The 15,709-nt window shown below is 41.7% G+C and overlaps 1 protein-coding gene across 1 annotated transcript; it reads left to right on the top strand.

The window, feature by feature from the left end:
* Positions 1–1,506: 1,506 nt before the first annotated feature.
* On the top strand, positions 1,507–14,767 carry ubl4a (ubiquitin like 4A). The gene is made up of 4 exons (XM_003215717.4): positions 1,507–1,767; positions 4,738–4,843; positions 8,066–8,271; positions 10,936–14,767. Exons 1-4 carry the CDS (start codon positions 1,720–1,722, stop codon positions 11,044–11,046), a joined length of 471 nt encoding a protein of 156 aa, XP_003215765.1. The 5' UTR covers positions 1,507–1,719; the 3' UTR covers positions 11,047–14,767.
* Positions 14,768–15,709: the final 942 nt, after the last annotated feature.

Consider the following 15,709-nt stretch of genomic DNA (forward strand, 5'->3'; position numbering starts at 1 on the left):
TCAAGAAAAATTTGCAGGAATAAAAAATGCTAGATTTCTATGCTGGAGCCTGACGAATACCGTGTTTTGCTAATGAAAACATTTCACGCTAGATAAGGTTAAATAATGAAATAGAACAACTATCACATGGGCAACAGTAATATTCGAGGCACAGTTGATTTGAGTGATCTGCATCGAATTCAGAGTAATTTACGAATATGTGAGAATATTGTGTCACCTGACGCTAATTTTCTTGTGGCATAATCTTTTTTCTTCTTCTTCATACAAATATATTGATTTATCTATGGAAGGAGTAATTGTGCTTTGAACTATTTGACAAATTTCTTGTTACATTCATATGCAGAACAAAAAAGGCATTTTAATATATTCTGTATGGCTTGTAATGTTAAAAAGAACCCTGAGAGGAGTGGGGACTTTGAACTGAAAGTGGCCTCCATTTTCTGTGCTCATGCACTTTCTCCTTAACTCCACTCCTCTCTGTTTAGACCCACCCAGAGGAAAACTGTTCTTACAATACATCAAGGGAAGCACTGACCGCATAGGGAAGCTGATGAAGAAACACAACGTACATACTATCTACAGACCCAGGAAGAAAATCCAACAAATGCTACGTTCAGCAAAGGACAAGAGGGATCCTCTCACCTCTGCAGGAGTCTACTGTATACCATGCAGCTGTGGACAAGTCTACATACCATAGGGACCGCCAAACGCAGCATTGCCTAAACATAAATCAAGGAACATGAAAGGCACTACATACTAATTCAACCAGAGAAGTCAGTCATAGCAGAGCACTTGATGAACCAACCTGGACACAGAACAGTATTTGAGAACACGGAAATGCTGGACCACCCTAACAACCACCATGTTAGACTACACAGAATAGCCACTGAAATCCACAAACATGTGGACAATTTCAACAAAAAGGAGGAAATCATTAAAATTAAAAAAATCTGGCTACCAGTATTTTAAAAACTCTAAAATCAGGACAGTAAATAAAGAACAACATTCAGAACACAGGGGAATTCCAGGCATGAAACTATCAGGGCCAGTTAAAATCTCCCAACAAAAGATTCCCCCAGACAGGAAGCAGCCAGGCTTTGAAGCTGTTAGGGCTATTCAATGTTAATCAAGGTGGCCAACTGCAACATACACACTTGCCTCAGACAGACAAGAGTTCTTTCTCCCACTCTGGGCATTCCACAGATAAATAAACCCCACTTGCCTAGTTTCCCCACAACCTCTGAGGATGCCTGCCATAGATGTGGGCGAAACGTCAGAAGAGAATGCTTCTGGAACATAGCCATACGCCCCGGAAAACTCACAGCAACACACTTTTACGGTACTCTCTCCTGACCCAGGCTTGCTCTCCTGCCACAGCCGGAACTTAACTCTTTCCTTCCTGGGGAGCCGCTCTAGTTTCAACCGCCCTTCACTCCATGATTTTCGATCACGTGACCGTTGCCGTACAATAGTCGCGTTCCCTTTCACAGGAAGCTGGGCCCTGCTTCCGCTTTCCGGCCCGCCCCTCTGTCTCCGCCAACTCTATCATTCCTGAACGCAAGGCTGAGAGGAGGATGGGAGTGAGCTGGAGGCTCTTTTCGCCTGTGTAGTCTCCCCGGAGCCGGTTGCCGGACCGCTCCTACTACCGCGGAGCCTCCCTCCGGGCGTCTATGGTCCACTTAAAGGGGCCGCTCGGCTTTCCAAGCTGCGGGTCCCGAAATGCTGCTGACGGTGAAGGCTCTCCAGGGCCGGGAATGCAGCCTCCAGGTGGGCCTCTTCCTCCTTCCCTCGGATTCCTACTCTTCCTAGAACCCTGAAGGAAAATATTTGGGAGAAGTGGCTCTCGATTACAGCCGACTCTCAGTTAACCAGCCCTTATGGTGATTGTGAGCAATGGCGTTTCTGATTGCTTGAGAGGTACTATTAGAAGTAGGCCTAACTAATACTATATAACCCATGCGAGACCATGCCACAAACTCTGTTAACTTGATACTGAAAGATAGTCATTAAAAGTCAATAAGGACAACTTGAATTTACACAAAGCTTTCTGCCCAAAAGGTTGATTGGATTTTCTTAATTTTAAAGGATTATCGTTTTGATTTGTTTTTGGCTGGTTGCTTGATTCCCAGTTAACTGAAAATCTATTGCCTTTTTATTTTTGAAAGGCTAACTGAGGTCCCTCCTACACCACCATATGAAATCCAGATCTACTCTGAACTGGATTCTATGGCAATGTAGACTCATATCCTGTTCAAAGCAGATAACTGGATTATATGGCATGGTAGACTCATATCATCCAGTTCAAAACAGATTATTTGGATTATATGGCACTGTAGACTCATATCATCCAATTCAAAGCGGATCATCGGGATTATATGGCAGTGTAGAAGGTGCTTAACCCTTATATGAAAAGTAAAATGCCATTAAGAGCATAGACCCATCAGATAGCTAGAAATATATAATTGGGTATTCCTTATCTGAAATACGTGAGGCCAGAAGTGTTTTGGTTACTTATTTGTTATTTGAATAGCTGTATTTGTATAGATCCAAGGTCCTTTACCAGCCCCACACCTTAAACTAGATTTAGAGTCACCCTAATGACTTAAAGGCACTCAATAATAACCACAGTCCTAATTAACTTGCCTATCTCATCAACCAAAAGCAAGCCCACACTTCCCATTGAAATACTGGTAAGTGTATGTTGGCTACAATTGTTAGTTTAAATATTGTATTGTCACTTCAATTTTTTGCATTACAAATAAGATATGTGCAGTGTGGATAGGAATTCGTGCATGTTTTATTCAAACGATAGTCCACCCCCCACAACAGTCTGAGGAACTGTGACCTGACCCTCGGTTCAAAAGGTTTGAGGATGTATATCATGTGATATCTTTGAAATGGCTGGACTCAAGGCTGGACGTGAAATCTTGTTTGTTTCATATACATCATATATACACAGTCTGAATGTAATTTTATACAATACTAGCTTGGGTACCCGGCGATGCCCAGGTTATTTGAAAAAGGAATTGTTTTGGTAGGTTTTCTTTGAATGTTAGGTAATATCAGTTAGGTCATTTCTAATGCTATTTATTAGGGGAAAGAAGTCAGTCTTTGCTGAGAATGTGAATTCTCACATTAGAAAATGCATAAGGATGTGGGTGAACTACAATTCCCAAAATCATGGGCCAGTCCTTCCCAAACCTTGCTAGTACTCAAAGTAGGCTATGCTGGGCTTGTGCTCCAAATTTGGTCCACGTTGATCATTAACAGGGGTCGTAGTAATCTCTTGAGGTAATTATATTTATCGTGTCAGAAGCAAACTTCGGTTGCATGTTGCAAGTCGCTTCTGATTGTGATAGAATCAGCCATCTACAAAGACATTGCCCATGTGTCACATCCTGAAGATACTGTAAATCCCATCATCCATCCTCCCTCAAACCTCACCAGGATGTAAAGTGGATCATGGTGGGTCTGTGTGCCAAGTGTGGCCTGGGTCTGTCATTCGTGGAGGTTGCAGTGGTCGGTGAAAGTTGGACTACAGCAAGAAAAATCATCGGCCACATACACCACCACCCACATACAAACATTTACTTTTATTATAGACATAGATTTAAAATAATTTTGTGCATTAAACAAAGTTTGTGTACATTGAGCCATCAGAAATAAAAGATGGCACTATCTCAGTCACCTATCTGGACAGTTTTGGTATTCCCGATAAGGGATGTAATATTGTTGTGTGACTTGGAGTCATTTCTAACTTAGGGGAACCCTGCCAAAGGGTTTCCTTGGCAAGATTTCTTCAGATGAGTCTCTTCCTTCGCCTTCCTGTAAAGCTGAGAGACTTGTCCAAGGTCTCCCTCTGGGTTTCCATGGCCAACTGGAAGCCTAAATCATGGAGGTCTGAACCCAATGTTCTCATCCAAGACTCAATCCACTACGTTGGCTTCACATTGGCTTCCCCCTTCAACACTTGTCTTACAGTTGATGGTGCCTTACAACTGAAGAAGTACGGTAATATCTACTTGCATTGAATTCTCTTGTATTGAATTCTACAGAAATATCTATGCTGGGAAAGGAGCTCTAGCTGGCACTCTTCATATAACTAGTCAGTGAAACCCCTTCAAAAATAAAATAATAACTGACAGTCAAAAAGCAAAAATGGAATAAAATGCTTTCTTTTGTAGCAATTTGCCAATTGAGTAAGCTTCTTAAAGAAAGGATTTGGGTAAGTGAACATGTCTTCTGAAAAGGATCTGCCGGAAACTATGCAGAACAGAGCAGGTTCTTTCGATCAAGCCTCCTCAAACTGCAACCCTCCAGCTGTTTGGGCCTCCAACTCCCAAGAATTCCAGAACATTGAGTAAGCTGAATAGGGCTTCTTGGATTCGGAGGTCAAAACAGCTGGAAAGCTGCCATTTGAGGAGGCCTACTTTAGATTGATGTGGTGTCCAACAATGAGTTAAACCAGATTTTTGCTAAGTTTCTAGAGTCCTGTACTTGAAATGCTCATATTCATGCTTGACAATTATAGCACAATGGTTATTCTTTAACTGCCATAGCAACCTCTTGGAATTGGTGGTGCTTTTAGAATCCTCAACAAAAGTGTTTTTGTCTCTCACCAAACTACAGATCCCAGAATTCCACTTGGCTTCAAGTGGAATCATAGTGCTTTTACAGCATTGTGTGAAAGTGCCCATTGTCAACCTTCTCACAGCATACCCTCTCTTTGCTTCTCAGGTCTCACCAGAAGAACGCATCTCCTCTCTCAAACGCCTTGTATCAGAGAAGCTGAATGTCCCAGTATCCCAACAGCGTCTGCTTTTCAAAGGCAAAGCTCTGGCTGGTGAGTACTGGTGAATATTTGGAAGTAAAATAGAAATCGGGCAATATCACCTTGTTTAGGAGGAAGTGTAGCATTCATTTGAAAGCCTATAATTGGTCCCTTTAAGGAGGAAAGCAAGCTTCTTTGTTGCTGGGTATTTTAATAATAATAATAATAACAATAATAATAATAACTTTTTTCTTGTACCCTGCCTCCATGTCCCCGAGGGGACTCAGGGCAGCTTACATGAAAAAACAACCCAACCAAAAATATAAATCAACATATAATCCATAAATTTAAAACACAAAATAATAATATAGTTATAAAACAATATAACATGACGATTATTAAAACAAGACATCAATTGCTACATACAGAGGGTAATTAGAGCAAGGACTCTGAGTAAGGTCCATGAATAAGATAGGGATGGGCGGGGAAGGACAAGGAACCGATTGCATTAAAACACTAAAATCTATAACATGGGGGGCAATAATAAAGTGCAGTATGAGTTTGTAAACAAGATACGTGGCTGGTGGCCTCTTCACTCAAAAGTGCACCAGAACATCCATGTTTTTAAACTCAGGCGGAAGGTGGACAACAAAGGAGCCAGTCTAATCTCCTTGGGGAGCGATTTTAATAACATATTTTACCAATCCTAGGCTCCAAAAATGGGGTGAGTCTTAGTGCCACCATAGATTCTTTGTTCCAGGGTTTTGTCATTTCTGAGTCAATAGAGGAGGACGGCGCCCGCCCCACCGCCCCCCCAATTTTGTCTATAGCCTCAACCAGAGGGGTGTTTACTAGTCTGACTGAGCCAAGCACTGTTTCCTGCTTTACCTGCCTCCCCAACAGGCCCAAAGAGCTACAAAAAAAAAAGACTCATGCAGACCAGGTTGAAACAAACCAAGGTATTGCGCATGCAGAGAAAATTCTGGAAAAAAATCATTTTCTTTTCAACTGGAGCTTCAAAAGGTGGGAGGTGCATACATTTGATGGTGCCTTATATTTGGTGAAATGTGGTAGTTGGGGCCAAACAATGTGACTCTTGACCAGCCTCCCGAAATTAAATTGTATGGTTGTAGAAGTGTCAATTTCCAAGATGAAACCCACTGTGCACTAACTAAATGGAGAGTTTCAATCAACCAATATGCACCAGAGGAAAGAAAGACCTAAAGTAAGCTTCTGAGTAAATGTGAAGGAAAGAATGCTGGTGGCAACAAACAAGTTACAACTTGTCAAACCATGCAAAGCAATAGACATACTAATTCAGAGAGGTTTTGGAAAATAATAAACAAGGCACTGAGGGTAAGGAAGATAAAAAATGACCACATTTGAGGAAACAGGATAGAAAAAGAAACTAATGAATCATCCATGATTGGTGTGTAAGAAGAGGATTTCAGAACAATTGCATTAAGGCAGAGAGAGAAAACACGATTTTGTTTTCTCTCCATGATGAGATTTGTTTAAATGTTGTTGAATTTGTGTGATCGTACGTTAAACTCAGGCTTTGAGATTACATCCATATCAGGTGCCAAAATAATGTGCTTAAATTTGGATAAGAAGCCTAGTGAGTAACCTTGGGCAAGTCACTTCACTTTCTCAACCTCAGAAGAAGGCAAAGACAAGACCCTGCTGAACAAATCTGTCCAAGAAAACCTTGGAAAACAGTGCATTGAACTTGTGACAGGGTTGCCATAAGTTAGAAACAGCTTTAAGACGCACACAACAACTAACTCAAGGTGCTGATCTTGGTTGCTGTGTACCTTCATTGGGAAGGAGGCTGTTTCCTCATCTTCGTCAGGCAACACAGTGTTTTGGGCCAGTCTTGTGCTCTCTGTAAGGGATGGGATCTCTAGATGGGGTCAGTAGGCTTGCTTTGCAACTTTAAAGAAGGGGTTATAGCAGAGGAAGCCATATATTAGGTAGAGAGTGCTGGCAGCTGAACTAAGGAGACTGTCTAGGAGTGTTGAATGTGTGGATCATTTTTCTAATTCTTTTCAAAAGTCCCTTTGTCTTTATTAGCTTTGAAGTCTCTAGGAATGAGTTTCATGGCTCTTACATAGAAGAGAGCAGTCTGAAATTTGAAATTATGTAGGCAACCAGCATGGTGTAGTAGAATGGTAGAGTGTAACTTGGCTGAGCAGGGATGCAATGAGAAAGCTTCCCAGAGTTGAAAATTCTGAGAGAATTTTTTAAATTTTGTGTTACATGTGCAAATGACTTACTCATGTGATGTGCCATGAAGGCATCGTCTTTATTCATACTTCTGCTAATGGATTGGAACTTGTGGATATAATTTAATTCTTTTTATGAAATTCATTATTTTCTTTGTGACAGGACTATAGCTTGTAATTATCTTACTGTATATCTTGCAAGGATTGAAATGTTCTGCAACTAGTTTTTGGGAATTGCCACTTCTAATGTCATACAGTAGAGTCTCACTAATCCAAGCCTCGCTTATCCAAGCCTCTGGATAATCCAAGCCATTTTTGTAGTCAATGTTTTCAATATATCGTGATATTTTGGTGCTAAATTCGTAAATACAGTAATTACAACATAACATTACTGCATATTGAACTACTTTTTCTGTCAAATTTGTTGTATAACATGAAGTTTTGGTGATTAATTTGTAAAATCATAACCTAATTTGATGTTTAATAGGCTTTTCCTTAATCCCTCCTTATTATCCAAGTTATTCGCTTATCCAAGCTTCTGCCGGCCCGTTTAGCTTGGATAAGTGAGACTCTACTGTATTTGCATCCATTAATCCTCTTGCGTAGAGACTGTCCTATTTGTCCAGTGCAGAGCAATTAGGGCATTGCTGGAATAGGATGGCACATATTACATTAAAGCACTAGCAAGTAAGGGCACCTCTGATGTTGTGTGCGATGGGAAATCTTCAAGCTGACCTGATATTAATAGCCCTGCTCACATCCTGGAGACTCAGGGCGGTGGCTTTCTTGACTGGGTCTATCCATCTGTAATGGGGTCTTTGTCTTTTCCTGCTGCATCCCACTTTACCAAGTATTCTCATTTTTTCTAATGAGTCATGTGTTCTCATGATGTGGCTAAAGTACAACAGCCTAAGTTTTGTCATTTGGCTTTTAGAGAAAGCTGTTCCCATACTGGAAACAGTTGTATATCCTGTTGGAAAATTCGACCTTCAGGTCCACATGAAACCCAGCATAACTCTTCTCCTTGGTTGGCAACTGGCCACTCAACCTTCTTGTGTTCCCTTTTCAGATGAACACCGTTTGTCTGATTATTCTATTGGACCAGAATCAAAGCTCAATCTTGTAATCAAGCCACCAGAGAAGGCATCACCAGAAGAATCCAGCCGTAGAGCTGGCTTCCCACAGAATCCCGCTATCTGGCATGCAGTTGCCCAAGTCCTGGGCAGGCATTTCAGTGGGGCAGATGCTGAGAAGGTGTTGGAGCAACTGCAGAAGGTAAGTTCTCCTGCAGAAGTACATGTGGTATGTGGAAACATCCTCCGGTCTGGCCTTATTGACTCTTCTACCACTTCTGCAGCATGATCTTACAGCCCTTTATTTAGAATCACAATTATAATGTTCTGCCTTCTGTATTATGTTGAACTGCAATTCCCATTGGTCCTCACCACTGGTTGTAAGAACTAATGGTTGTAGCAATCCAACAATATCCAGAGAGCCAAACATTTCTCCCCTTTCTGTTGATACTTAATTTCTAGTACAGGAGTGAGTAGCCTACATTCCTAACCCTAATGTCATGTGGACTTTGACCGCCTTTTCAAAATCCTCTGTGAGTAGTTAGTCCAGACCTTTGGGTTTTTTCCTGGTGATCTGATGGGAAGTGGGAAAAGCGAAGGTGGGATTGGAGCAAGAAGGAAAGAGGGTTTTTTTTAGAGGTGGGCATCAAAGTGTGTGGAAAATACCATCCAAAGCAGGCTTGTAGCCCTCAGCAGATGAAAGCTTCCCCACTGTTTCTCTAGTGTTTTTGTGTTTGCAAAATATTGGTATTACTCTCTTTCGCTCAGGCCTAATACAGCCAAAGGTTCCCCAAAACATAGAGGAATTGTTCCCCAAATGCCCTAAAGCAGTGGTTCCTAACCTTCAATGGTCCAAGTGTTTGGGACTTCACATTCCAATAATAATAATAATAATAATAATAATAATAATAATAATAATTGTGTGGTTTTCTGGCATTGTATATTTTTGCCGCTTCTGTGACTGTTCATTTGGGTTTTGATGATTCCGTAGCCCACTTGTCGATGGATGTCCAGAATCAGCAGCATCCACCGCGGTCCTTTTTATCCTGGGTGATGACCGAGCCAGTATAGACTTCGTTTGGGTTTGATTCTCCATAATGCTAATGGGTTAGGTGCTCTTGGTTGTGCTCCTCAGCTGAGGCCTCTCTGGCTTGGTTGGACCTGCCGGTAGTTACACTACCGCCAGCACAGCCCTCAGTTATCATTGGTGCAGCTAAGCCCCCCCACCACGTCAAGGTGGCAAGCTGAGGATTGATCATATCCTCAGCTGCTGTAAGAAAATCGCACAGACAGACTACAAACAGAGGCACAACTATGTGGCCCAAATGATTCATTGGAACTTATGCCTCAAGTACCACCTCCCAGCAGCAAAGAACTGGTGGGATCACAAACCTTCAAAAGTATTGGAAAATGAGCACACAAAGATACTGTTGGACTTCTGAATCCAGACTGACAAAGTTCTGGAACACAACACACCAGACATCACAGTTGTGGAAAAGAACAAGGTTTGGATCATTGATGTTGCCATCCCAGGTGACAGTCGCATAGATGAAAAACAACAGGAAAAACTCAGCCGCTATCAGGACCTCAAGATTGAACTTCAAAGACTCTGGCAGAAACCAGTGCAGGTGGTCCCGGTGGTGATGGGCACACTGGGTGCCGTGCCAAAAGATCTCAGCCGGCATTTGGAAACAATAGACATTGACAAAATCACCATCTGCCAACTGCAAAAGGCCACTCTACTGGGATCTGCACACATCATCAGAAAATACATCACACAGTCCTAGACACTTGGGAAGTGTTCGACTTGTGGTTTTGCGAAACGAAATCCAGCATATCTATCTTGTTTGCTGTGCCATACAATGTCGTTGTGTTGATAATAATAATAATAATAATAATAATAATAATAATAATAATAATATAATGCCTTTATTTTTATCCCGCCCTATCTCTCCAGGGGAACTCAGGATAGTTTACAACAGAAATTGGTAAACATTAAATGCCAGCATAACATAACAAACAGATCAAATAGTAAACAATAAAATAAATAACATTGGGGTGTATTTATAAAACAACTCGAAAATGACAAAATTAAATATTAGATGTGAAAATAGGACATTGGGACAAGTTTAACTAATAAGTCTGATAATAGTAAACAATTAAAACATTAGAAATATAGGCTGTGTGTGGCAAGCCAGCAGTGAAGCCCCAGATAGCTTGGGCTTGGCAACTGTCAGGGATTTTGGGAGCTGAAGTCCAAAACACCTGGAAGACCAAAGGGTGGCAACCACTGCCCTGCAGTATGCTTTTTGGGGCGGAAGGTGTTCATGTTTTAGCGTCCTGGGACTACAAAAACAAACCAAGGCCTTCCCTTTCCCTACTCTTGTTATAGCAGGCATGGATAAACTTCAGCCCTCCAGGTGTTTTGGACTTCAACTCCCAGAAATCCCAGCCATCTTACTGACTGTTAGGAATTGTAAGAGTTGAGATCTGGAGGGCTGAAGTTTGCCCATGTCTGCGCTATAGACCTTTGAGATAATATTCTGTTGCCTGGTAGCTGAAAGCATTGAGACCAGTGGCTTAGTTCATGTATGTGTTTAATCTACACTTGCAAATCATTGCTTATTGTTGCAGTTGCCAATGTCATGGAGCCAGTCACAACTTACACAAAGAAGTCCAGTTCCTTTAAACTCATATTCCGTTAATTAATATGTATCCAGTCATTTAGATTATTATACTTGCTCACCACTTTGGTATGAGTCCTGCGCCCCAACCCCCATGAAAATGGAGAGCCTACTATATTTGTGGAATATATAATAATCTTGTATATTGTCTGTCTAACTGTCTCTCTCTTTCCCATCTATAGGATTATGAGCGAAGCCTCAGACTGCTGAGCTTGGATGACATTGAGCGCCTAGCCACTCGTTTGCTTCACCCCGAGGTCGCTGAGGCAGTAGAAATGGGCTTTCTGGATTAGGTGCCGATTTGGGCACCTTAGTCCTGTCTTCCTCTTTGGACAGAGAACCCCGGGGCAGGGCCCAGTATGGGGCATGGGAACATTCCCTCTGAACTGCTGTTGAAGGGGCCTAGAGCACCTGTAACTCCTCCCCGTCCATTAAAGGTGGTGGGTGAATATTGGTCCGCTCTGTCTGTGTGTTCAGCTCAAGTGGAGGAATAATGATTACAGGGAGGGGTTGTTTGCCCAGGATGGAAACATGCTACCTTTGGGGTTGGTGGTAGCTGTGTTTATTCATGTATTTCTTATGTCCACCAAAGCTCCAATTTCTCTTCAGATTGTATAAATATATCACCAAGATTTGGTTGCTTCCGTTGAATTATATCCACTGATTTAGTCCATCACCAAAATGAAGATCTTCAGACATTACAGATGAAAAATCAAATTTGAATAATACACATTTAAAATATAAACATTGGAAATCTTAGTCCTGATAATCTCTGGTCTGAGAGCATTAACCTCAGGAATATAATAGCTTGTTCAGAGACCCAAGTTTTAGATTTTATCCAATATGTTAGTTTGTTTTTTATTACAATCTGTATGCAAATGTTTAAAAATATAGACAGCTGGAGCTGCATATGCTGTGATTGTATAGTACAGTCAGCCTTCTACATTTGCTGGTTAGGGGCACAGGACCCTTCCCAAAAATGGAGGAATATGCAAATAACATTTTTAATGTGAGAAAATTCCTCTAGGAATTACTGGGCTCTCCAGCACAACTCTACAGTCAGTGTTAATCAAATCTGTGAATAAACCCACAAAAGCCAAACCTGAAAATGTGGAGGGCTGGCTGTATTTACCAATTTATTCCAAAATCGGATTTAATTAACTTCTTTGACTCCAGTGGGAAAAGATAAAATGAAGGTTGCATCATGCATAACTGCTGCTACATATTTTTTTTAACTCTTCTTCCAGGTTGAAATTAGTTTGAATGCCGCGACTGTTCTGTGGATGTAATTGTGGTACTGTAGCTCCCCTCCTGTGGAAATGTGAATTTGTCAGTCAGCACATAATATTCAACATTAGTAGACCAATAGTTTTTGACCATAATCAAGGCCTGCCTAACCTTGAATGCAGTTCTAATCTTCAAGTCTTGTGTCCCTTTCCAAGAAGATACAAATTATTTTGATGGGTGTGCTGAACAGCTTGTGAAAAACGCACAAGAGATACTTTCCCACCTATATACATGGAGCATTTAGATAGTGTGGAAGGTCTTCCATTTATAGGACATACAAACAGTCTCCAAATAGTCTTGTTGTGTTGCTGCGTGCCTTCAAGTTGTTTCTGCCTCATGGTGATCCTAAGGTGACAATGAGTTGGAAACTTAGGGGCTTCTTGGCAAGTATTGTTCAGAGGAGGTTTGATTTTGTCCTCCTCTGGAGTGCAACTTGCCCAAGGTCATCCATTGGATTCCCATGTTTGAATGGGGGTTCGAATCTGTGTCTTCCTCACCCAACACTTAAATCACAGGCTTATCTAGCCTCTAATAGATGTGAGAGCTTCTAGCAGGCAATAGTTAGTAGTGGGTTATATAGCATTTGGGGAAGATATCCGGGCATCTACTCAGAAGCTCTTGGATTCATGCAACTGAAAAGGACCAAATGGCATCTCAGTATGTTTTGTGCAACAAAGTACATGTGGAGATGCTTGTGGTGTTTGTTGCCTCAAGTGCCAAGATGGCCTTGGGATACTAGGCATCTTCATGGGGGTGGATGATGCACCGCCTCAGGCAACCAAATCTCTTGGGATGGCTTTGCCAAGAATCGTTAGGTAGCAGCAGTCTCGGGCTGGGGCAGTAGGAGAATTTTGTGGGGAGGAGGAGCAAGAAGAAAATCCTATGAGGTTCCTCATCACTCTGTGAGCTTGCAACGATTTTGAACAGGAATTGTATTTCTCAATTGAAGAGCCAGCAAGATTAGTTCGAACTTCTAGTATCCTTCCCTGATGTCAGGTGGAGTGTCCTTTAAACCCTATCTCCCCAGTGCACACAGTAATATCTTAGTAATCAGTTTCTGTCCTTTTGAGACAGTGCCTTTTCCTTATCTGTGCCGGCTGCTCAGGTGAACTTGTGGTGTTTTGCCTTATGCACACGAATTTGTATTTGAGGTGCATGAGGAGAGAAGTCTTCTCAGGGCATCTTTATAGTTTTTGCATTTACTCATACAGGAGCAGGAATTCCAGAACTTTTTGTACTAGGTTTGGAGTGAAACTGCTCATGTTTTATAGTAAAGGCAGAGGAAACTCAGAGCTTCCACTGCAGCCCAGTTTTTGCACCCAAGCAGCGAGTTATCTATTCCCAACCATGTTTTCCCCCTATGTTTTCCTTTATAGATAAGACAAACAGCTGCGCAACCTTGAGTGGATGTGCTTGTTTTGTGTCCCATCTGCAGATCTGTGTTGCTGGGCTTCACCTGCCATGCAGGGATGAAAATGCATTGCATTTGCTCAAGAGGGACACTTCCTGATTTACTTGTTGGAAGGCAGAAGCAGTCACAACAAAATTCTAGACCATGCTTGAGAATTATTGGACCTCCAGTTGTCTTTGACTGCAGATCCCATAATGTTGCTATTTCCATGCTACATGCAGTCTATCAGAGTTGAAGGTGAAAACATCTCACAGTTAATGACTATTTTAGACTGAGACTTATAACTCAAGCTCAAACATCTTGGTACAACAATTCAGCAATACATCTGAATTGGGAGAATATTCCTTTAGATCAGGCCTGCACAACCGGCGGCCCTCCAGCTGTTTTGGCCTCCAACTCCCAAAATTCCTGGCTATTGGACAAGCTGGCTGTTGGAGGCCAAAACAGCTGGAGGGCTATGCATTGTGCAGGCCTGATCTAGATACTGGGGGCTGAAGGTGGGAAATCATCCCAATTAGAGGGGATTTAAAAAATTGGATTTTCTTATGAGATGACTGATTGATTCAATGGGTCTCTTCAAATTGGGACTGATCAACAGTATTACCAATGTCTGTTTTAGGAAGGAAGAATATATATATAATTCAATCCAGGAAGTGAACTGGGGAAGAAAATAGTTATGTCTTGATAACTTATCTATAGAAATTTGTCATGGGGGTGAGAATGAGCCTTTGTATTCAGGGAAAGAATATATTGGAATATCAGTTGTTCTGGGATAACAAGGGAGATGTGCTATGGCTATTGTGCACTATTTGAAGGCTGCCTGGAAGTGTCTTGTTGGTTACTGCTGGAAACCTTCCTGGGTTAGACTGATCTATTGGCATGTTCTTGTGAATTGATGCTTGAATTAAATGCCTCTTTTGGGGAGTGGAGGTAGATATGTCTATTTCCTTTCTTGAGCAAGGTCTACATCTCAAAATTGGACTACTGCAGTATACTTTATACGATTTCCATGGTTTTCAGGCCACATCTGATACTCAGTTGTTGCCTCAATGCCCAGAGTGCAGAGGCACAAGCAGAAGGTCAGAAAGTATCATGCCTGTATCAAGTATGGCTTCGGTCCCAGTTTGATATGGATCTTTCTACAGTTGTTCTTATGGGACTACTATTTTTGAAACTTTTCCACATGTCACTTTTTGCATTTTATATTTTACTTCTCCACATATTTTTCTCATTTTGTGTTGCTTAGCAAAAGCCAATTATAAATGCTAAATACTTGGAAAGGAGAACAGAAGAACAATAAACATTTGCACGCCTCACCTGCTCTCAAAGTCTATTATGCGGTGTTTCTGAACATATCTTGGCATCTTATTTGCAAGACTTCTTAGCTTCAGTAAGAAGAAATGTTTCAACAGGAAGCTATTTGCATGTTGCAAATACCCGGCAGCTTGAAAGAATTGGAGGACATCCAAAACTATGTGCCATCACCAAGGTTCAGAGCCAATGGAAATATTTTGCATGAACAGGTTACTAGAAAAGGCTGGTTCTGATTGCAGACTTTATTGCCCAAGGAGGACAAACTGGCATTGAAGCAGGACTGTCACTTTTGATGATAGTGTCCATCACAGGATAATGTCCCTTCCTGTGATTAACCGTCCCCCACTAAAGATGGACAAAGCCCATCAGTGGCTGCCAATTCCACAAAGTTCCCATCACCTGTCTTTTCCAGTGGGGCCGTTCCACTTCTGTGCCAGCATCCCAGCACTGAAATGATATCAGGGAACTGGAGTTTCACCCTCTCTTGACTCTCCACTCTTCTCCCTCCTTTTCCCCAGTTGTTTTATTTGTTTACTAACCTATATAGGAGCCATGATGGTGCAATGGGTTAAACTCTTGTGCCAGCTGAACTGCTGACATGAAGGTTGCCAGTTTGAATCTGCAAAATGGGGTGAGCTCCCATCTGTCAGCTCTAGCTTGCAGGGACATTAGAGAAGCCTCCCAGTAACACATCTGGATGTCCCCTGAGCAATGTCTCTGTAGACAGCTAATTCTCTCACGCCAGAAATGACTTGCTGTATGTTCTCAAGTTGCCTCTGACACGATAAAAAATATATCTATCTATCTATCTATCTATCTATCTATCTATCTATCTATCTATCTATCTGGCATTGCCTGGGTGTCTGCTGCTCACCTGCTTTCATCCCTTCTTTGTATTTCTTCCCTTCTCTCCCCTCATACCCTTTGCCCTTTCTCTTCCTTTC

The sequence above is a fragment of the Anolis carolinensis genome, chromosome 2 (assembly GCF_035594765.1).
Source record: "Anolis carolinensis isolate JA03-04 chromosome 2, rAnoCar3.1.pri, whole genome shotgun sequence".
NCBI classification, from domain to species: Eukaryota; Metazoa; Chordata; class Lepidosauria; order Squamata; family Dactyloidae; genus Anolis; species Anolis carolinensis.

Bases quoted from the DNA above. Each gene is read 5' to 3' on its own strand.
- ubl4a (XM_003215717.4), top strand. From the start codon at position 1,720: ATGCTGCTGACGGTGAAGGCTCTCCAGGGCCGGGAATGCAGCCTCCAG. The intron at 1,768-4,737 runs GTGGGCCTCTTC...TTTGCTTCTCAG, and splicing joins GCCGGGAATGCAGCCTCCAG to GTCTCACCAGAAGAACGCAT. The intron at 8,272-10,935 runs GTAAGTTCTCCT...TCCCATCTATAG, and splicing joins TGTTGGAGCAACTGCAGAAG to GATTATGAGCGAAGCCTCAG.